At 33.5% G+C, this 24,094-nt stretch overlaps 2 protein-coding genes across 3 annotated transcripts; one reads left to right on the forward strand and one right to left on the reverse strand.

Moving 5' to 3' along the window:
• Nucleotides 1-3,641: 3,641 nt before the first annotated feature.
• Nucleotides 3,642-15,598, forward strand: LOC115993541. 2 transcript variants are annotated; one of them, XR_004093010.1, is made up of 3 exons: nucleotides 3,642-3,965; nucleotides 4,616-4,682; nucleotides 15,431-15,598. XR_004093010.1 is itself a non-coding variant. In XM_031117480.1 (3 exons), exons 1-3 carry the CDS (start codon nucleotides 3,786-3,788, stop codon nucleotides 15,479-15,481), a joined length of 303 nt encoding a protein of 100 aa, XP_030973340.1. In that variant the 5' UTR covers nucleotides 3,642-3,785; the 3' UTR covers nucleotides 15,482-15,598. The 2 variants fall into 2 exon arrangements, 1 of the variants encoding a protein (XP_030973340.1); XM_031117480.1 differs by having other exon boundaries at nucleotides 4,616-4,687.
• On the reverse strand, nucleotides 9,199-10,930 carry LOC115993540 (auxin-responsive protein IAA4). Its single transcript, XM_031117479.1, has 4 exons — nucleotides 10,403-10,930; nucleotides 10,021-10,223; nucleotides 9,818-9,917; nucleotides 9,199-9,717 (listed from the first exon to the last, which is right to left on the reverse strand). Exons 1-4 carry the CDS (start codon nucleotides 10,615-10,617, stop codon nucleotides 9,642-9,644), a joined length of 594 nt encoding a protein of 197 aa, XP_030973339.1. The 5' UTR covers nucleotides 10,618-10,930; the 3' UTR covers nucleotides 9,199-9,641.
• Nucleotides 15,599-24,094: the final 8,496 nt, after the last annotated feature.

Consider the following 24,094-nt stretch of genomic DNA (forward strand, 5'->3'; position numbering starts at 1 on the left):
AGAGCAGTGGCTCTGATACCACTGAATAATTGTATTGTATTTCATAATTAAAGAATATACATGAGTGCCTTTATATAGGAGGCATATGTGTGCAGTACAAGTAAGAGTGTAGTACAAAAATGTGTGCTATGCAAGTAATCTAGCTGGGCCTAAAGCCCATAACACAATATACATTAACATCATATTTACATACATGGGTTGCTACTTGTATATTTATTTGGGTAATATTGTAGAAAAATCGTGCTAAATATTAGCACTAAAGGTTATACTTTTTTTTTTTTTTTTTAATCTAAGGTTATACTTACATAATAGAATAATAATATAATCCATCATTATAGCAAACTCTTAATGAAGTAGAACCTGGAAGCTCAAGGAAGTCCATCACCAACAAAATTCATAATATAGCAAACTCTTACATTATCAAATTAAGGAAATATATTACTATATCTATGAAGAAACAAAAATTGAGTAAACACATATTCGATACATTAAAGTACTCCAAAATCATACAAGAAAGACCAAAAACTGTTTTGTTTTATTATTTACTAGAAAGCTCATTTTGCTGCTGGATGTACAAATTTCACTAATCTTTACAAAGAATTCTTCCTACTTTTCATTTCTTGCTTATCAACAAACTCAATGATAAAGAGTGGGACATACATAAGGGCAACATATTAAACTATATGTGAAACAATTGCAAATTACTATGATTGAAGATGAACATGTCGGTTCATTTTAAACAATGGAAATCAAAAACAATTGAAAAAAAGAAATGAATTCTCACCACCAAGTCTAGCTTTGACATGGGCTTGGAAAGTTCATTAAAAATAATCTTGTCAACATAAACATTATAGATTTTCAATAACTAAGAGAACAACAGAAAAGTGCTCAATGATGTGCCATTATAAATTTATAGAATTCAGTTATTAGCCATACATAATCTGGAATGATAAAATTCATGCGCAGATAACAATCAGCACAGGTAAGGGGAAGCATCTGTGCGTGTAACTTGTATAATTTTAACTGCAAGTTAAGCAGATCAGGTCACAGCATAATCTACCAATTGGTTGATTAAGCTGACTCCTCCACAGGGAAAAAAGAAAGAATATTCACTAAAAGACATAATGACAAACAGCAAGGTAGATGACAAGAAAACTTGCCCAAGTAAATATTTCATAAAATAATTTTAGGTAGTTTTATGTTCAAGCAGTAAGAGACCAACAAAGACTCATTCAAACTATGGGGTAGACATTGATGAAATTAGAACTATGGTTTAATTAATAACCCTTGTCTTACTTATAGACGACAATTATAAACACTAGCAGAAGAAAAAGGAACAGGTAAGCATACACTAGATGACAATTAATTAGTAACCTTTGTCTTACATACACACCTATGGTAAGCATAATTTTTGCCAATAAAAAAAAAAGAAAAAAAAAAAAGAGTGCAATAAGTACATAAAGAAAATCTGATTACTACAACACCAAGCCTAAGCAATCCTATCTAGACAATCCTCTTTCTTTCAGGAAAAATGATATTGAGGGTTCTTTTGGTACTGCATCTCTAGCCACTTCAGCTAAACGTCCTTTTGATTCACAAGTGCTGTAAACATGAACCTACCATCTTGGTTTCCCATGAAGAAGCAGGTGCTAAACAAATGAAGGCAATCACCCGATTGCACCCCAGGAAGACTCAACACCATATCCAAAGTTGCTTGAATCTCAGTAGCTATTGTGGAAGTAAATGGTGTACGAGTACTTACACTTCTACTTTCAACAATAACATCTGAGATGTTCTTCAAAGAGTCAGACATCTCTTGCACAATTGAACACTTTTTTCTTGGTTTCTTGCAAATTCCCCTAAAAATGTGGACACCGCTTGCTAAGCCTTTCCCCTTATTCACTGCCGGTCCTGCCCTCGACAATGATGAGCCTTCAACCTCCATTGGGTCAACATTTGCAGAGGGTTGACATTAGGGGTCAACAAATTCTTTGCTATCAGCAAAGTCCCCAGACCCTTCGGTGCTTTCCTTTGGTATTTCACCACTCGTGCAGAATGCATTTTTCCCCGTTGCAACCGTGCCTTCTAACATGATTTCTATGGAGTCAACATTCGGTATACCTTTTTTTTTTTTTTTTTTAAGATTAATGCCTTGGGACATGCCTACATGTGGACAACCAGTAGTTAGAACACAATATAATTGTAGACAGTGGAGTTTTTCACAATCATGTAAAGTGAACTAACCGCAATCTTTCAGGTCCACCACTCATCATTGGCCTCAAGCTTCCCAGTTATAGAATCAATACCCAACCCAGTCTCATGCTCAAAACACTCCTTATACACCTTCCATTGTTTTCTCAAATGATCCCATTTGTTTTTAAATTGCGTGTAAGTCACCACTTTTCCCATTTCACCCAACTGCTTAATCACTACATCAACCCCTTCCCTTTTCAAAAATCCTCGACTCCTCTTGCCATCAAAGACTTGAGTAGCACACAAATCACAAAAAGTTTTTAGTTCCGCTGGTTCTTTCCACCCACTTCTTGCATCATTACCACCGTCCTTCGATTTCCCCTTATCCATTTTTGCTACAACTTCCTTTTATACTCATTGAGGCATTTCAACAAATATTCGTGTGCATATCATAATCGGTTACGCATGCCCACATGAAAAATGCAAAGTAAACTCACATAGTCCAAATACAACATAGGTAGGAAGAGAAACATACAAAATTACACGAAGGAGAGAGAAACCCATGTACTAGTGTCATGGAAAACACAAAAACCACACAGAAACGTTGAACACAAAAAACCACAGATTGAAGCCTTATGGAAAACAATATAACTACACACCAACAGATCAGAGAGTATGAGAAGTTAGACACAACTTACCCGTGAATGCAGAGACCCACAATGGCGGCAACAACGTCCCAAGCGGAGAGAAGGTGTTTCCTTTGTTTTGATGGTTTATTGGTTGGTGGGTAGGTGCAATTCATTGAAGAGAAAGAGGATGGAGCATTGAAGAAAACTGAAGACATCTGCCATGGTAGTTGAGAGAAAAGAAGAAACCTGGAGAATGCGAAAATAGCCATTGGCCTAAACGCAACATTTTGTGTTTTATTACTCTGCTTCTTCGTGGGTTATTGTGAGTGAACAGTACACGTACATGGTATAACGCGTTTCTGTTCAAGGATGTGTCCATGAACAGTACACGCACACGCACAGCTTAATGAAACAATGCGTTCAAGCTGATTTCATCCATGCATTTCAGCTGGGAAGAGTTGCGCGTTTATTTCGTGGCACTGTAACGTGAGTCCCCATGGTGAGTAAACGCAAACGCTAAAATGCTGAGGAGAAACATAATCCCAACGCTCATTTAGTGTTCATACTCTCCCTCCTTAATTGTAACTATTGAATTGTAGTTAATTTTTTTTTTTTTTTTTTTTTTTTTTTTTTTATAAAAAAAAAATCCAGATTCTGTTGCCGCTCTATTGAAGGGTACTAGGCCTTGGCCTTTGGGCCTCACTTAACCGCTATCATGCAGGCCTATTTTGTATTGTCACATCCCTAAACAGAACTAACCCTATGTTATAACTTATAAAGCCTTCAATAAATTTGGACTCAACTGGGCTCTACCCCACTTTCCACTCTCATCAGCCCATTCCATATTTTATCTCCAAGTCGACCGTTAGATTTCCTTCTCATATGGCTTCGTGAAAATGAAATAAAGCACCCTCTACATTTTCAGTTTATTTTTTCTCAGAGGTGCCAATCTCTTTCTGATCCATGAAATCCATCCACACCCACATTATAATTGATATTTCGACCAATTTGTCTGACCTCATCTCTGAGGAACTTATGTGTAATAACCTGTGCTTTGGAGCACTTGATGATTATGCTCACAAACTGTTCGATGAAATTACTCATCCAACTGCGTTTCCATGGACTTCATTGATTGATTCATGGGTATGCTGAAAATTGCTTAATCTATACACAGGAGCTTTCTCTCTGTATATCAAATGCATATTGAGCCTGTCCCACCCTTGAACACTATCACATCCGTGTGTAAGGCTTTAGTTAAATATGGAGAAAACTATAAAGGTTCGACATGAAATTTAGTTTTGGTATTGGCTTGACAGTTCAAAATGCGGGGTTTTCACTTGTTCATTCATGGGATATAGAAAGAAAACGTTGTGAGATGGGTGTTTGATGTGTAGTCCATCAGTTTTTCATGGAAAAAATGTTGCATAATTCAGTAAGAATATACTTTACGTTGGATTTGCTCAGGGACAATTGGAATCTGGGATATCTATTGGAAAGAAGTAATGTTATTGTCTACATGCCTTGTAATGCTTATGTTTAGGACATTTGAGAAGGTAATTGACAAAAGTGGTATGCCATAGAGAAAATAAAATGTGTATGCTATGGCAAAATATTACCATGACTCTTATCAAAAGATCTTCCAAGTAGTTGTTGGACACTTCAACCAAATTCCATTGTTCATTCCTGTTACAGGCCCCTTAACTAACAGAATAATGGAAGGTTTCATTTTCAATTATAATATTATAATACTGCTTATTGAATGGTTATAATGATTATCTTACTTTTTTTCACAGATGATAGAGGCTATTGATCAAGTATTGAGCTATCAAAAATTGCTATCAAGGAGACATCAAGGCACTTGTAAGGTTTATGATTTATTTGGGAAAGTTCATTATTTGACTGAGCTAAATTAAATTTTTTGCATGCTTTTGATTTTGTATTTAAGTTTTGAACCCTTGAGTTTGCAAGTTAGAGAACTTTAATATAACAGCTATGGCACAAGTTCCCTTACTAATGTATTTATAACTTTAATGCCCACTTGGCCTTCAAATGAAGCAAAATGGTTGAAGAAAATGGTCTCATTGAGTATCCTTTTTTATTGAGTGTGAGCACTAGATAGAACTGAATGGTAAAGATGCGCTCATTTAGTTAACCCTGAGTAGCTCAAATTGAGGCTTTGTTGAACCAAGTTGAGTTTCACATTAAAGAATAATGTAATCTTAATGGATAATTATTGACCAGAATAATAACATTAGGAAGAGAACTCCATTGAATACATTGAAGCAATGGGTGTGATATGGCTAGCTTTGTTCAATTTTGTTGTGGTCTAGAAACAAAGTTGCCATGGTATTTGCCATCACAATTTGTTGCTCAAGTTCTTGTATGTGTTGTTTTTATTTAGCTATAGCTAGCAAAACATGGACACAGTATGATAGACCAGGTCAGATAGCTAAAGTGACACTACAACAACAACAAAGCCATAGTCCCAAATTTTTTGGGGTCAGTTATGGACTCTCGACAGATTAGTTAGGGTGTTAGATAGCCAAAATGAAAGGGGAAAAAAATAAGTAAAAACCTTTCAAAACAGAAAATAGAAGTGTTGGAATGTGACTAGATTTTTTTTTTCATAACCCTACTTATGAGGACTATATTAATTGTGCCAAATGATGCCTTTGTAGGTGAGACATGGCCTAGAAGATGCCTTGTTATTTCCTCCTAGATGACAAAGTTATGTTGTATATTTTTACCTTCTGATGTTTTGTACATATCTTAGGCTTATTAGAGATGTGAAAGGATTCCTCTAGGCAACAAAATTAGTTAGGATTTTAAGGCTTTGTGACTAGTAAAATGTTACATATTTACCCAAATACTGGCTACATATCAAAGAAAGCAAGAAGTTAATATAAGGACACTTAGCTCTACTGCCTACTAGGCTTGATAAAATACTCCGTTATAATAAATTACCCTCTAATCTTCTTTTAAGGCCTATTCAAGTTGCTTATGATAGTGTTTGGAAACTGTACCTTTTAGATGGCCTACATTATTTGATAAACAGTTGGCCTTGTAATCTACATGACCACATCTTCTTTGATAACAACTATTTTGTTGTACCTCCAGAGTGCTTGCATTGTGTCATGAATTCATGTTTCAGAACAACTGCCTGGCACAGATTTTTTTTTTTTTCTGCCAGAGTCATGTTCATGCATTGCATAGTCAATGTCTGCCTAACCCCACCCTCAAGATAACTAAATGAGCCATATGTTGGCCTGGTAAGGCAATACCTTCATTAATTGCTTCTGCGTGGTGCAGCCATATGTTGGCCTGGTAAGGCAACACCTTCATTAATTGCTTCTGCGTGGTGCAGTTTATGCCAAGTGTCAGTGCATTCTGCTGACATTAGTTTTGAGCAACATCAGCATGATATAGAGCATGCCATGGGCCTCCTTTTGAGTACATCCATGTAAATGCATATCTTTTGGTCAAGCATGATTAGAACCATTTGGTGTCTTAATTTACTGGCACAAATCCTCACTTTCTAGGACTGCAGATTTAGTGTACTGGGTGAGGACTAGTTTTCTGGTAAGTTAACCTTGAAATTTTATTAGGTACAATTGAGATTTATAATCACCAATATATCTTTAAGTCACCCTTTATAGCAACGGTCAAAATAATATTTTCCCTATATTTTTCTTCAATTGGATCTAAGCACTAAACCAACATCTGAATAAACATAGAATCACTAAGAGTCAAGCCCTGGTGTCGTGTCAGACTTTGTTTCTCCATCACCATTATACATTATTTTGTACTGGAAGACAGGAAAAAAGAAGATAACCTTGATGTTTAAAAATAAACAGGTTTTTTTGCAAACCTATAAGACTGCTGGAATATTTAGAACTAAGATGTCACCTCGTAAACCTCACTTAACTTATGTTTAATAAAATGAAATTCAATGAATCTTAACCGTTTTTCGACAATTGAAAATAATCACTTAAAATTTTTTCCAAATAAGGGGCAAAAAAGGAAAGAAACTTGTAATTGAAGTTCTAATACATTGAAAAAGTCCGTCTTTTAGACTTAAAAGAAAATGGAAATAGTCATATACATTTGCTTTATGGCTTGGGGCTCCCAACTGGTCACCCTTTACTAATAGAATATTAATTAAGATAATGTTTACAGAATTCAAAAAATTTTCTCATTGCTCGATAAGATTTCCAAACAAAAGTATTAAAGTTACTGGTTTCTGACAGCCACTGACTGAATAACATGTAAGGTTAGATAGATTTTATTGATAACCATAACCAAAAAAAAAAAAAACCACACTTCTTAAAGAAAGGAAAAACAAACCAATAATGTTTATGGCATTTTCTTTTACAGAACACATAGCATATACTCATATGGCAATCTCTTCTCTGTGTGTTTGCATGCACAGGCCTTGTGCGTGTTTTGGGGGTTAGATTACTACAGGATGTACTTATGGTGAAAATCAATGAATTTTACATATAGCTATTTTGTACTGGAACCTGATCAAATTGTGATTACAACTTGATATTAAAATCCACCACAGTTGGATGTCATGTCAAATTTTGATTAAGAGCAGACTTAAGTGAAGTTCCTTAGATTAGATTCGTTAGGTTTTCTGTATCAATTATTATATCATGATGGGACTTTGCTATTTTAAAGGTTTCATTTAGTAGATCAAATATGCAAAGTCAATTAGAAATCATGGTTTAAGCATATACTTAAACCCTACTTTATTAGACTTAACAAATGGTTCCAAAATTATCAAAGCAAACTTGATTTAAGGAACCTAACCAAAGTTTTTCCCTGTGACAATTGACCATGATTGTTGTCTCTCTCTCTCTCTCTCTCCCCCCCCCCCCCCCAAAAATAGAAACATGTGTCGTGTCATGTGCAGTTTTCTGATTTACAATTTCTGAACATGACATTCACTTGTTCATTCCTATCTGTATCATTGTGCTGAAGGGTGGAAAAAATAGAGTTTTATTATCTGAAGTTTACTTGTTAAAAAAATTATTAGCTAAAATTCAAACTGTTAAACTTGATGCACCATTTCTATTATAGTTTATATTCTAATCTTAAATGCTTACTCTTGTAAAGGCTCTGTCAAATGCCTTCACATTCAACGTAGACCATAGAATGAAAACAGATTGGGTGGGTTTGCAGCATCTGGTCTTATCTATATTAGGCTGATTTCTCCTTTGAAAGGCATAATTGCAGCAAAATATGTTTTTGAATAATTACTTGCTCACAGCAACAACAATAGAGCCTTAGTCCCCAAAGTTTGAGGTTGGCTGTGGATATTTAGCAAATTAATCAAGCTATAAAAGATTCATTCATACTAAAGTGACTAATTATCACACTGGCCCCAATCTACCTCAGTCCTCATTTTTCCGGGCTTGAGACTAACTATGAGAAAAATATACACACTAAGCACTGACATAGGTAAAGTTACTTTTACTTACCTAAAGTAAAAAATATAGGAGTTCAGGATTTGACTAAAGTCAGTGACTCGGTTAGCTGTTAGCACCGTGATTAATTCCCCAAATTGTGATACGGAACTAACTGTCACCTTTTCTGACTCTTTGAAATGACTTTCTCAGATTCATCTGTTTTAAACGACGTATAATTGTGAATTAGTTATTTCAATGCTACTTATCAATAATAATAATAATAATAATAATAATAGTTATTTCAATGCTGAGTCCATCTTCTACATTATTGCCTTCAATTTTGATGATGATCTTATATTATTCGTATACGAAGTCTTGCTTTATTTTTTAATTAATATTATGATGGTCACCTAACTAACCTGCCATCATCATCTTTCTCATATATCATATTCATATTGATTGTGTCTGATTTATAGACTTACTTTCTTTTTTTATAAGCAAAAGTTTTGGGTCAGTTTTTTTTCTATTTTTATTAGGCCCCACAAGCACTAGGACAGATAGAAACTGTTTGATAGGTGGAATTTGTAATAAAAGGTATTTTATAGATATGATATGATAAATGATTATTGTACAGATTGATTCTCTTAAGGCAAACTCTGGAGTCTGGACAAAGCGGTAAAAAGCTTTAATACCCATAAAAGAGTTTGCTAGGCATGTCTAAACTTCCAAATCTTACTAAGGTGATATGCTTCTCTTGGCTGGGATTCTGGGAACTCCTGTGAAGGAGGGTTTCACACTGTTTTTGCTGGTGGACTAGGATTAGAACTTTGTCTGTCTCCATCAATTCATGACTACCATAACAAGCTGAATTCAAATTTCAATTGTTTTCCGAACTTAGAAACACGTTATGGTTATAAATGCTATTTTAGCTTATAAACAATTTACTATGGAAAGAGGAAAAAATCTGGATAAGACATAATTTCAGGTTCAATCAGATAAAAAACAAATCGTATAGACATAATTGGTATATAGCTTTATATCCGTATTAACAATACAACACCAAACTCAAATAAAGTACATGTCATTTTGTTTATACAACTTTCAAAACAGTATCTCTTTGTATGCAGTTTTGGCCTGATAGAATCAGTAGAGGCAAAATACAATATGCATCAGAGATGCTCAAACCACCACAGCTAGCTGTTGCTGCAAAATGTCAGGAAATAAAACTGTTAACTGCACTACGTTTCTGTCTATGCTTCCCAAGTCGAACACCGGAGACTTTCAACAACGAGACCAATATTCAAATCCAAATTTCTTCTTCGAGAACACAAGCTGAGAGATTTGCCCTTAATGACAGTGAAATCTTTTCTCCTCCAGCCCTTTTGGGTTGCTGTGGCTTGAGGGCCTTTTAAACGCCACACCCCAACCCTCTAGCTTCTGATCCTTTCATGATTCTCAGCCTTTTGCAGGATGACATGAACATACTGCAACAAAGTAGGAAACTTCATAAGTATTGATAAGTGTACCAAACACGCGCACGCACGCACACGCAAAAAGAGAAAAAGAGAGTGAAAGAGAACTTACTCCCATGGAACATCTCCAACTAGCATCCAGTCACCATCTTTGTCTTCATAAGTTGGTGCAAACTCTGACCCTTTGTAGCCTTCCCTCTCTGAGTACTCACCTGAAAAAGGTAAAATCAAAGGTCATTTTCACCATCGATTTCACACATAATAACACCACATGTCAACAACCAAAGCAACAGTAACTGATGTTGATGTTCTTACCTATAGTGAATTTAAACATGTTTTCCAAAGCCTTAAGGAGTTCTGGGTAGCCCTCGTAAACCCTCAAGTCAATCTTTCTGAGGTAAGGGGCTCCATCCATGCTTACTTTCACGTAAATACCAGAAGCCTCAGCTTCAGTCTTCTTTGGCTGCAGGTTGTTTTTCCTGTAGGATCGGATTGGCGGCCACCCCACTATTTGTGCCCTGTCATGTCAAATACATATCAGTTGATAATTCAAAATTTACATAAAACAAAATCATTTTCCTTTGATCAAGATTTAAAGCATAAGGCCTTAACTTCAGGCTCTCCTTTACCACTTGTAGCCAAATCCATAGGATACATGAACAAAAATCGAGTAACAAGAAAATATACAAGGACTTACTTGGCAGGAGGGGCAGCTTCATGGTCAGAATGTTGAGCATCATCAGAACTACCCTTTAATCCACACTCCTTGGTGTTGTCAGGCAATGGCCTCTTGTTGTTTCTAGCACTAGAAAGTGCTTGTTCCTCACTTTCAATATCTGTTCCTGGCAACCCCAATCTAAGCTCGGTTGCCTTGAGGTTGAGTTCATTCTGATATGCCACCTTGCTTTCCATTTTCCCTATAATGTTTTGCTAGTCAAGGCAAACACCACAATGATCGATCTTATAGAACAAACCAAACTCTAGACAAGTTCTTCTTGCTTCTTGATGGATTGGTGGAAAATGAAAGGTAGAGAGAGCTGAAGGTTCACACAAAAGTGTTTGTAGTTTTCTTTTTAAGTTGCTCAAGTTCTTGGAAGATGTTGAATGAAATATAAATGTATAATGCTGGGGAGATGGGAATGCAAAGGTTTGTATTTTTATAGGATATGATAATTGATAATTGATATTATTATAGATAAGAGATGTGGAATGGGCATTGTTATTCTCATTTCTCATATAAAAAAATGCATGAATTATGGACAAAGCCAAGCTAAGTTGTCGGTAGCAATAGCAGCACCTTTTAGGCAAGTTGGCCCTGCATTTAGGAGACAAGGGTGGGACAAGCTCAGCCGCCCATATGGAAGACCTGGGTATTCAGTGGAACGGTCAAGATGCGTTTTGGGGGGTTGTGGGAGTGAAATCAGGGGCGTTGATTTGAAGGAAAAGTTGGGAGCATCTCCATGTGGAATGGGGTCCACATTGGTTAGTCGGCATGGGCAAGGCATGGCCCAATGGGACTATTTTTTAAAATTTGTTAATGACATTACATGTGGTATGGCATGTGTACATGGTCAGCTCCCTGACATTTACTTTTCTTTTTCTTTTTCTTTTTTTAATTTCAATATTTCAAACATAATAAGGATTAGAGTAAAATACAAAGTAATATTTTTAAGATTTGAGTTCATGCTAACTAGGTCCAAATTTTTTTTAAAACTGACCTATTTATGGTCCAAGTTAGCTAGTTTTATAAACTTTTGGACATAACTCGCATTAGCTAGAATCTTAAAAGTGTCAACTATATTTTTCCCTAAAAATTTAATATTTTTAACCTATTAATTAAGATAATGGAAGTCCAAACCCAATGTAATACAACTTATTATAATGTATAACAATGTAAATAATGAGCTATGATAGTTACACAATTTGTGTACGTGACACATAACATGATTTCATCATTTCACAATTATAATTGAAATCGTATTTTCAAAACACGATTTTAGCTAGAGCGTGTATGATAGGGTGCATCTCAGTATATGTAATAATAATTATCCTTTGAGCAAGTTCCTAATATCATTTTTTTTTTTGGGGGGGGGGGGGGGGGTGGGGGTGTTTGAACCAAATTGCTAAGATAAGACCGCGCGAATAAATTTTTACAACAGTAGTGACATATCCTGGTTTGTCTAGGTCCATGGAAGAGATACGAAAATCTTTACTGCCTCTAAATGGGGTTACATACTGACAACTTCTAATGCTACTTGAGCCTTGTTTGAATAATATGAACTTATAAATATCTTGATTCTAAAAATAAAATAAAAGCAAAAATAAAAACTTATAAATATCTTGTGCATTTCACTCTTGATTCAAAAATTTTATAAAAAAAATATCTAATGTAGATATTCAAAAACACCTTTCTTGAATACAACACAAATCAGGAATCACCCTAGTTAATATTATGGTCACTTAATGTTATTCTTTGCTCATACTTAAGCCACATTTGTTGTTTTTAAAGTTTTTTAATTATATTAACATCTCTAAAATTGGTGTCAACCAATGGATTTCTTTAATTTCTAGCTTTCAATACACTACTCTTTTAGTTTTCTCTAACATTAAAGTTTGGATACGTCATTAAATTTTAATTTATTTTTGGTTGAAAGGTAGTGAGAATTCTTAACTTGCTGATAGAGCAATTTAAAAAAAAAAAAAATTAATAATTTCCTTTAAATTGTTGCATTCATAAGTATGTCTACATTATTTGCAAAGCAAATCATGTTAAACAAAATTTGGACATCTAAGGGTGCAATATCATGAGAGTTTGGCCAATTCCCTAAGCAGGGTGAGTCCCACTTTGTCCAATGGTCTAAATAATTTCATATGATGCTCATCCAAGCAGCGCAGCATACAAATCATCAACATTGGGTCTTTTCTTGCTGCACCCGTGTGCATTAATATGTTCTTCAATAATTATCATCCTAGTTCATTACATCAAGCTCAGCAAATAATATGTGCTGCACCCTTTGGTTACAAATTCACAATGTAAATTACAAGTGCTATTTTGGCACCTAAAGGCTCTCAAAACATCTTAAGCACAATCAAAACCTAAATTAAATTGAAATTATTTTCTTGTCTAATTTTGCACCATCTTCATTTTCTTAAGTTTGGTGTTAAGTACTAGCGCACATCTTTGATGCGATAGTCATTCTATAAGTATAAGTACTTGTAGGGTGTGGAGACAAGAGCCAGAGTTCAAGATTCTAGGAGTGAGTTTCACACATATATACACTTAGATTAGGTTAGAATATAATTTCTATCTTGTATAAAAAAAAATAAAAAAATAAAAAAATAAAAATTGGTGTTAAGTAATCATTTCATAATATTCAATTCAAAAACCAATATGACTATCTCATTATCACTATTGTTGAATAAATGCAATTTAATCAATTAAGATACCATTGTTTTTTTTCTTTTTTTAAAATTATAAAAACCTCCCTGAAATTTATTAAAACCTACAGTTTGGTCTCTCTCTTTTCTTTTTCTTTTTTCGCTGAATGTTTGATCCTTATATTTTAGAACTTTCGATTTCATCCCTCAAATTTTTTGCATAAATGGCAAAGCAAAAATAGTAACTCCAAAATAAAAAGGAATAAATACGACCAAACATTAAATCTTCTTCTTTTTAAGAAACAACCAAACATTAAAGCTGAGTGCTAGTAATATAACGCGTTTTCTTTTTAAATTTGTTTAGATAGAAACTTGGATTATCTACTAATATAAGCACTTGCTGCATTTAGTAAGTTTGGAAGTGAAATTGCAAGTTTTTCATAGTCATCTTTGCATGCATTTGTCGATATCTTTAGTTTTCTGCTTATGCATATCTTACTTGCCTCTATCTCTTTGCAGTTTTTTTGCTTATAAAAATGAAGCTCTTCTCTCTTTCTTCAAAAATTCTAGTCATTTAATTTAGCTACTTTCATGTATTGTTTGCGTCAATCAAAAAAACTATTATCATTCTTTTATTTTTAAATCGTGAAACCAAAATTCATCTCATCTAAATGTGCGTTTGGATGCCGCTTATTTTGCTGAAAATTGAAAACTAAAAACAACAAAAAAAATAATAAAAAAAGTTACTCTTCACACACGGGTTACTGTTCATTTTCCTAATTACACTGTTCATGTCACATGAACAGTGCAGTGCAAGAGGCGCTAGTCCTTAAAAATAAATAAAAATAAAAATACAAACGCAGCTCATTTTCATCTGAATCCAAACACTACCTAAACTAAATGGAAGTTGGCTTAAATACTTTTTTTTAGTTACTTACCCAAAAAAAAAGTTCGTTTAGTACTTGACTAATTGGAAAGTAAGTAAAGAGAGTGTCATAAACATTTTGTGAGCTAATCGTTACTCTTTAATGAAACTTACTTCTATATTATTAAAGTATTGGTTAGGTTGTGCCATAAATTAATTGTTTGTTAGCAGATAGTTAACCGAATGAAGTGTAATAAACTAAGAATCATATATATTTAAGGAGGAATTTAGTGGATTTTGAAACTTGGAGGATCAAGTGTAAGTTATAAGAGACCTTAGGAAGGTTTTTATAATTTTTCCCTTTTTTAACATTAATTAGATTTGGCATTCACATGAAAAAAAAAATAGTTCTTAGATAATGAAATATAGTTTATTTGACTTCTGGTTACTTTTAGCTATAGACACTAAATGAAGGTCTAGATTGAAATAATTATAAAACATGATATAAATTTTAATAGTTGTAATTTCAATGTTTAATTTGCATTTAAGGTCAACTTTAGTGTATTTGGAAAACTACCCCAAATTTTTTTTTGTTAAATATTAACTGGTTCAATTACCAACTCATTATTTTCTCACTTTTCTTTTCGATGCTCTTTGGTCGAATTCTATATTTCTATATCTTATAGTGAACCAAGGGAAACAATATTAGAGTTAATTAGACAGACCAACTCCTGGTGGAATTATTCTAATCTTATAAACTGTTTTTTCTTTCCACATAAGGTAGGAAATGATTGCATCGATACAATTATAAAGAGTTCATCTTAAACCTAATGTAGAATTGGTATTAAGACTTGTATGAGAATCTTTATAGGTCTATAAGCAAATTATTTTTGGTTTGACTTTCACTCAAAATTGAACCCACACCATATTTTCTTTTTCTTTTCTGGTGTACTGGCAGCCATTGCATAATAATTACTCTTTCACTCAATGTTTGATTATTCTATTCACATCACTTGGGATTATATTCCATAGGCATGAATCCCCAAATCCAATAAATGCAAGATTTGATATTTAGACCTGACCTTGTCCAGGACTACTAGTCATCACTCATCATATATGCAAGGAATGAATTCAAACCCCTCGTAAAACTCATTTCCTAGTAATGAGTGATAGGTAGAAATCTATTTATGAACATGGTTTTTCTGACCAGTGGCGTAGGCTATGCAGGGAATCTTTTCGGACTGCATTGCAGTCCTAATGTTAACTGGTACCTAATGGCTTTGGTCTTCACTACAGTAGACTGAAGTTGGGAGACTTTTTGTTACTCTACCAAATTGCAGAGGGAACAAAAAAAAAATGTTTATTTTTCATGCCCCGTATATTTGTTGGTGCACTTCAAACATAAACCAAATCTTTAATGCTCTTGCAGTGAAAAAATATAAGTTAAGCTACTAATATGATGCCTTTAATTTGGGATTGTAGGAGTCTTATGGACCAGGACTAGATGGTGCAAGTACAGCACATCTAGCATGAAGCCAATGAATGTGCGGATGTTTTAGTGAAGCGGGGAACTCACTAACGGAACCTTTTGATTGTGTATAGCAGCTGTCCTAGTTTTGTATATGTAAACTATGCAAGGGATTTGGCTGGCCTTGGGGGGGTTACTAGATTATGTGCCCAAGGCTTTGTTGTTGGTGCTGTATAAACTTTTATATATATAAATAAGACCTCCCGTTTCTACCCAAAAAAAAAAAAAAAAAAAAAAGGAAAATCCCTTTCAAGTGAACCAAGTATGATATAATTTCAAGCCTAAAGTTATGTGGTGTATCTTACTTTCAGTGGTAGATAGTTCTAGTATGACTTTTCATGTCCCCTACTAATTTAAAGGCTTTGAACCTTAATTGATAAGGAATCAACTTAATTATGATTGTTCAATATGTCTAACTATCGTTGGTTTTGTCGGAATTTGTCATTATTGATTAAGCAATGCATTGATAGCAACATTGATGAAATCCACAAAGTTAGCTAAAGTTTGTGGCTTGTGACCAATGAACATGGCAATGGAAGCTGTATGCTTGGACTTGTGGTGCCTGAGCTAAAAGATTGGCCCTTGCTCATTCCAAAACCATTCAAAAGAAAAGATAGAGATGCACAACTAATGAATCAGATCTTGGTCTATTTTGTCGATTATCATCAACGCCACTGATATGTCATATCGTATCCAACCTGGAAATAAAAGTTGCATCGATCACAGATCTGCAAGCTTTGACCAAGTACTTGTGACATGGATTATTATGCATTGATTATACACCAAGATTCTAATTTATGTTTGGTATCCTAGAAAAGAAAATCTTGTGGCAGTGATGGATGAGATTGTTCATAAGCATTGAATTGTTCTTGCTATTTTTACTGCTTCTTCAAGTCCATCTTATATACTTGATGAAAATCATAGTACTTGTTCGAGTTGTATCATTAATTTTTTCACCAATACATGGTTATGGATATCTATATTATTAATATAGACTATATTCAATAACAATATATGTACTTTTGTTCTATAAGCTGTTTGGCATTGCATGCAGATTAAAACCCATGAAATGCAATCCAGTAATTACAATGCAATGCCACAAACATGAGGCACATATTCGAAATTCTATTATAGACAACTCTAATTGAAGAATATGCTTTTGTTCATAAAAATACAGACACTACACCCTTTGTACAGGATGTCAAAAGGTCGGAGTGTTTTTTGATTTGGGCTCAATTAGCAAAGTCGGTGCTGATACCTTTAGAAATGTAGCTTAGCTAGCTAGCTGTTACTTTTAGGAGTAGTACTCTTTTCCACTTTTTCCTTAAAACAAACGACTAAAACAACTTTGAATTAAAAAAATTACCGACACTAAGCATAAAGGGTCAGTGCTGGAACTTAAAAAACTATTTAAAGAAATTAAAAAGAATTAGCTTAGATACCACTACAGCAGAACTAAAGTACAGCTTTAGAAAATGGGGAATTTTTCCTGGCTGTAGGGGTGTCCCTTGAGTCTAAGACAAGATGACAAATACAAGTTTTGGTTAAGATAAGTGGTCCCTTCCCTTCCCTTAAAGGCACCCCCCGAAGGAGGAGCACTTAAGGGTGTCAGAATTGATGGTCACCTTTTTCCTGCATTAAATCCGTGGGTATCTCTCCCTTGGCTCCTATTTTCTGTATCATATTTATTCCTATCAGGACCACTTTGCCAAGTTTCGCTGCATTGTGCAATTATCTTACCTTCAAATATAGCCTGCTGCAATTAAAATATTGGACCAAATCACATGTTTGAAAAAACTCTACTTCTCTACTCCTATCTCAGCTGCCCCTCCATCTAGTGGTATAGATGTCTTAAAGATATGGCTATAATGTGATAATGTCAATAAATGATCACTTTGGACAATTATTTGGCACCTACTCATGGATTTATAGAGTGTTATTGTACCTTACGTTGTAAAAATTTTAATTAGCTTGTTAATTAAGTTTTAACAAATTAGTTTGTCTTTTGGCCTTCTCAAGTTGTAATCAAATCCACTTTGATCAAGTATGGCCTTGTAATCTTGGGATTCAAGTGGTCTTTTTTCAATGAAAAAAATAAAACAAACACCAAGTCTTAAACTTAAAATAAAGGAGAGAAAAAAAAAAAAAAAACTCGTCCAAAGTAGTCTTCTTAGTGAATTAGAAATCTTGATGAAGCAAAGATATTTGGGTGAGTTTGTGGTGTTATTTTCCAAACTATATGTGTCAACCTATTTAAAACTAGGACAATACCAGAATTCCAATCCAACCATAAATACAAGGAGGATTTTGTCACCATTCTACTTTTCATTATAAACATTGAAATTGAATCTCCTAATTGCTGTCGCATACAATATGTTCATATGCACACATGTACCTACACATGCGTGTGTGATCCATGTTTGGGTGATAGAATAATGAAGTTAAAAAAAAAAAAAAAAAAAACAAAAAACAAAACCTTCTTTCTTTTCATTATAATTAAATTTTATCATCCAGCTTATTAAAAACAATAATTTACTTTACTTTATTTAATTTCAAAAGTTTCAGTTATCATGGCTGTAAAAATTGTGAGGGAAAAATATTTATAGGACTTAGTTAAAAGTTAAAAAAGCAATAGGTTTCGATACTGGCTTGGTTGCGGTTTTCCTTGGAATTGAATCTTAAGAAGTGTGGTGAATTTCCTTTCTCCAAGCCAAAAAAGCTTGATCTAGATAACAATACCCAAGCTTTTGTTCTTCAACAACTAGAGACGGAGTATTTCACTATTGGAAAATAGCCTTCGGTTAATTAATGGAATGAACAAAATGCGAAAAGTTAACATAATATAATCATAGATCTTAAGTCGTTACTAGATCATGAGAAAATTTGTTGATGTTGCATCCACAAAGTATAGAAAATAGGTACGAGACGAGAAAGGTAAAGAGAAGGGGTTGCTGTTGGTGTGTAACAGAGATTTCCTATCAATTATATTTCTTTGTGCATAAGCAAGGCAAAGCGGTCCAAGTATTTTCCTAGAATGTATCCTAATTTTTGGCATTCTTCTTAGCAGTTGTATGAAGGTCAAATTCTCAAAAAATGTTGGGTCTTGTGATGGGATTGATTATGTCCATTGTACCAACAAAAAAGAAAGGGGCATTTGGATTGAAATAATTAGGGAATGAAAAATCAAAATCAGTGTCTCAATTAACATAAGGTCCGAAATTGGGATACTGCTCCAACAAACCTAAGGTGGACCAGCTCATGAGGAAGCGTGTGATGAAAGCGCGTGAAAAGGACGTTCCAGGCAAAGATGATTTTTTCTTTGAATTAAAAAACCGAGTAGAGAGAGAGAGAGGAGGCATCAAAAGCATCATCATGTCATGTACAGGTACACACGTGTGGTGTCTATGATGTGGTTGATGAGTTTTTGTGGGTCCCCAAGACACACGAACAGATACACTTGGGCCCCATCCTATGTTATCTTTTTGGAGAGAGAGAGAGAGTTGTTTTGGTTTTGGTTTTGGTTTTGCCGTTTTGGTTTTGGGGTTTCGGTTTTGGTTTTGGCTTGCATGGTTGTCCGTAGCTCTGTGATATGATATCGATATGTATGCACCAAAATCAAATCAAATTATCCTATCAAAGTCGAATTAGACAGTTGTGAATTTGGAATTGTTGGTCTAATAAATAAATAAATAAAAATATAATAAAATAAGCCAGTTCAGCTGTGAAGGAATGGGGAATTGTTTAGTCTAAAAAGCCACGTCTATGCACCGAGTACCATTCGTGGGTTGTCATCGTATGGTTGATGTTACTACTGGGTGGGACCCTAAAGTAACCTGCGAAGTTGAAACACCGTCAATGTTACTGCTGGACACTAATTATTCATTTTGAAAATGTTTTTGTTGGAAATTGAAAATTTTGTTAAAATAATTAATTACTTTTTTTTATAATTTTTTTTTTTAAAATGGTTTAAAGGCATACGTTAATAAATCTCATATATTTTTACTTACTACAACAATAAATACATTCTATAATCATAACTATAATCATGAAGTAAAAGTTATTAGGTTGAAATTCAAAATTCTATACCATATATATATAAAATAAAAAAATTAAGAGAAATTTACAATATTTTCACAACAAACTCTAACTAATAAGTTGTTACTAATTCTAATTTAAATTTATCACTGAAATTACTTTTTTGCTCACTAGTAATAGCCACTAGCCAGTAATAACCTACTACTTAAAATTTGTTGTAAAAATATTGTGAACATATCATTTCTCAAAAATTAAATAATTGGCTCTATGTGGTTTTGCTACGAAGCATTTATCTCTCTTATGGTTTGCTTTATGAAATATTTTCATTAATTTATCAAAATTTGATGATGTGACACGGCCAAAATCACATACAAAAAAAAAAAAAAAAAAAGATTGAAGAAACAATTAATAATACTAATACCACACATTTTGCTATAATTATTTTACGTAACAAACTGTGAGTGGTGGCAAAAAATAATAGGTTTAAGTGACAGACAATCAATTACAGTTCGCCACATAAAATAATTGTGGCAAAGCATTTGTGCAAGTGTATAACACTAGCATTATTATAGAAGAAAAATATCATTCTATGCACCCTCACATTTGTGGTTCTCTCTCTAACTTTCCCTTTCAATTCTCATTTGGGTTTGTGTATGTTTACAAGGTGCAAACTTTATGATATAAAACATTCTTTTTCTTTAATTCTATCCCGATGCTTGTTGTTTTCCTAATGGATTTTGTTGAAAATTGCCATGTAATCAAATTTTGTTAAACTTAGAGAAAATGCTTCATAAAGCAAATCACAATTGAGGTAAATATTGTATAAAGCAAATCACTAGTAGGTAACTGTTACGAAATATAACACACAATAGCTTCAAAATTTAAGGGTATAGCATGTGTGTGATATCTGTAATTTTTTCCAACTAATTTCCTACTTTACCAAATAGGTTTGAATAAGCTTTTAGCTTTCAACATTTTTTTTTAGATGTCAAAATTTTTTATTTCTCATTATTTATAGGTACAATTTTACTTTTACCCACTTTCAACAAACTAATAAAAAGTTATCCAAATGCACACTAAATCCTTCAATTCCATGTATTTTTGTAGGGGGGAAAATTATCTATAAAACTCGTTCTCAAACAAAAATTTGTTTTCTTGTGTTTGATTGCAGTTTTGGAATTGATCCCAAAAGCATTATATATCATTTGACTAGTATTAAAAATCATTAATATTTTTATATAGGAGTGGTGATGAGGAAGGTAGAAGTACTAGCAATACTCGAGGTCGCAGTATTGGTGATATTAATGATAGTGGTGTTGGTGGTAATGAAGGCAATGGTAGCTGGTGGTAATGGTGACAGCATTGATAATGGTGTGGGCCGTGTGGCCATGGAGGAGGAGATGGTACTGATTATAGTGGCATCAATGGCACCAAAAAATGCATTCGGCACAAGGGAATGGTGAAAAATAATTTTTGTATTTTTTTTTTATAGCTTGACCACGTAAAATATTTGTTGATTTTGATATATGAAAATGTCATCGAAACATAGTGTAAGTGTCAAAATGCGGAGACCATTTTAGGTTCAATCAGTAATGGTTACTTGCCAACCATCACTAGAGATCTTTAGATGGACAAAGTACATGATCCTACAATTATGTAAGCTTTTTAGGTCCACTAAGAGAAAGTCTAGTGCCACAACCACAATGCACAACTTATGCCACAACTCGCCATGGCGAGTTGTGCGAGTTGTGGCATAAGTTGTGCATTTTTCTATGGCACTAGACTTTCTCGTCCACTAAACTAGTGTTGGGCTCTTTTATTAGAGCCTTAAAGAACTAATGGGCTTGTAAAATTCCTTACCAAATGCGGGATGGGCTATCACAAAGCCTGAAGGTCTGAAACCATTTTGTGCTCTCTCTCTCTCTCTCTCTCCTGCTTTACAAAATTTATTGTATAACTTTTACCAACTGAGGTGACACCAATCACAGCAAAATAATTTAAACACCTTCATTGATACCTCAAATATAATAAAATTTGAAACATCTTATATTTTCCATTAAAAAAAAAAAAATGTCTTAACTCACTAGTACATTCAATGATTCAACGATATTATGTGATAGTCATTTAGAGTTAGAAAATAAAGTCATTTGCTTTCTTTTACTCGAAATACGAGAAGACACCTTTGGGGCGGTGACGGTGACAACATCCCATAAAGTCTGCCTTCACTTTCCACTTATTTGTTTGTTTGTTTCTGTTGGCCACAGCAAGCAATGGCAATGGTACGAAACGGGCCAAATTTCCTATTCGCCACCCCTACCCTACTTCTGCTTCACGACTGATTTTTCTTTTCATCCTATCTTAGCGGGTATCTGTGAGTACCCTCCCTGCCAAATGTATTTACATAATTTAATAAATTTTTTGATTTAAAAAAAATCATTCATTAAATTAAAACTCATAAAACATTAAACAATTTTTAACATTATAAAATCTTCTCGAAACATAACAATACAACATTTCAAGTATTAAAATATAAAAACAATTCAAACATAATAATATAGCAATTTAAATCTTAAAACATAAAACTATAAATTACTTATTTAAAAAAAAAAAAAAAAGACATCATAAATTCAAACTTTGAAGGCCAAAGTACATATATATGCCTTATAAAGAAAAAACTATAAAATACTACAAAAAATATTTTTTAATTTTTAAAATATAATTAGGGCAAGTACAAGGAGAAAATTAAAATATTCAAACTCGGCTCAAGTTCAAACCAAGCCTAAGATTAATGTTCGAACTCGAGTTCATCAAAAAGTACAAAAGTTTGAGCTCAGCTTATCTTGGCTTGATTCATTAGTCAAACAAAGCTTGAGCTTGAGATCCTACACAATTACGTTATCAAACCCATATTAATCTTATCAAGCCCATTTGGTTTGGATACGTGATTCTAACTCCCAATTAATTAAAACTTTAATAAGATATATATTTATTTGTTAAGCTCATATTAAGTTTATTACCAAGCCCTTAAATGAGTCTAGGCTCAAATTATTTTTTATCAAGTCCTATTATTCACGAACTTGTTCATAAACATTTCATTTTTTTTTTTTTTTTTTTTTTTTTTTTGCTTAGACCTGGCTTGTTTATTAAATAAGTTTAAAATGAAGACTCAAACTTGGCTTGTTTATAAACAAACAAATATAAATGAGTGTTTTTGTTGAGTAAAGCCCAATCTATTTTACAAATGACTTGATTCATTCACAAGTTACAACTCTAACTTTGCACACTATTTTCAATGGATTTGAGTGAAGTGATTCTTGTTTGGTTGTAGGCTATTAGTGACGTAGAGTGTTGGCCAAGACTTAGGGTGATGATTGCCAATGTATGATGGTAGACAGTGTGTCTGAGAATTGGGGAGTTTGAGCATCGATCACTGATAATAGTGGAAAAAATTGAGACATGTTCAAAATACACAATATCCTTTTTTTTTTCATTTTAAATGTAACAATGTGGTTAGTATGATAAAGTTATTTTGAGTAAACCAACATTTACATTTAATGCCAAAGACCTTATAGCTGAATTGACACATTTTCATGTATAAAGTGTTTGGGAGTTCAGGGGAAAAAAAGTTCGAGTTGCGGGGTTAGCAGTATGATCTAATTATCTCTAAGAAAAAGAAAAAAAAATTACATTTAATGACCATATCCATGTCATTAAAAGGAATAGACTGAAACAAGGAATTGCTAATGATCTCAAACGTTAGGACTTAGGAATTGCTAATGATCTCAAACGTTAGGACTTAGGACTAAATAAAAAATGTTTTTATATAAAAAATAAAATCAAAATCATACTAAATTTAAAGATGTAATTTATATTATAGTGTTTAGTATAGAACTTTTGTGGAGTTGTAAGTTGATTCATCAAATTTCTTTCTAAAAAGCTAGTGATTCTTTTTGTCCCCCACAAGCCGCTAAAAGATTTGATATCCTCTTCGATTCAGTTAAACAGATGCAATTCGGCAAATCGTATATTTCTAAAATCACTCTCCCAGATTATATCTGAAACTTCATCATCGATCGATGACTTCAGCTCAGAAAAACAAAGTTTGTTGACTTTAATATCTTTTTATATTATTTTCAAAAAATATATATCTTTTTATATTAAAAACTAACTACAAAATTTTAATTAGGGATTAATACAAATTAAAACCGCGTTAGAAGAATAATAATGAAAGAAGAGCATCCTGGTCCTGGTCAGGCTAATTATAAATTTTTGACTAGACAATATTCCAAGCAAAGAGTGCCCTGGTCAGCCCCACAATGGTATCCAATGTCCCAAGTTCTACCAACATTTCGAATATTTTTATTGTGGGGAAGATTCTCATATATTTCTTTTGTAGGACCAACATATATAATAAACAAGATTAGTGATGATAATGGTCAATTAACTAATGGGTAATGTGAATTTGGTATGTCTCCTTTGCAATAGTATCAAATGGAATCAATTATGGATCTCCCCCATTGACATGATAGATCACAGAGCAAGAACAAAAGAGAAACTGTTCTAATAAGCACCTTAAAAATTTT

Source organism: Quercus lobata, chromosome 6 (assembly GCF_001633185.2).
Source record: "Quercus lobata isolate SW786 chromosome 6, ValleyOak3.0 Primary Assembly, whole genome shotgun sequence".
NCBI classification, from domain to species: domain Eukaryota; kingdom Viridiplantae; phylum Streptophyta; class Magnoliopsida; order Fagales; family Fagaceae; genus Quercus; species Quercus lobata.

What these genes read in the sequence shown, in the direction of transcription:
- LOC115993541 (XM_031117480.1), top strand. Translation starts at nt 3,786, where the DNA reads ATGAAATCCATCCACACCCACATTATAATTGATATTTCGACCAATTTG. An exon ending in CTTCATTGATTGATTCATGG is followed by an intron (nt 3,966 to 4,615) that starts GTATGCTGAAAA and finishes TTTTTTTCACAG; the next exon opens with ATGATAGAGGCTATTGATCA. An exon ending in GACATCAAGGCACTTGTAAG is followed by an intron (nt 4,688 to 15,430) that starts GTTTATGATTTA and finishes TTGGGATTGTAG; the next exon opens with GAGTCTTATGGACCAGGACT.
- LOC115993540 (XM_031117479.1), bottom strand. Translation starts at nt 10,617, where the DNA reads ATGGAAAGCAAGGTGGCATATCAGAATGAACTCAACCTCAAGGCAACC. An exon ending in CATGTTTAAATTCACTATAG is followed by an intron (nt 9,918 to 10,020) that starts GTAAGAACATCA and finishes TACCTTTTTCAG; the next exon opens with GTGAGTACTCAGAGAGGGAA. An exon ending in GTTGGAGATGTTCCATGGGA is followed by an intron (nt 9,718 to 9,817) that starts GTAAGTTCTCTT and finishes ACTTTGTTGCAG; the next exon opens with TATGTTCATGTCATCCTGCA.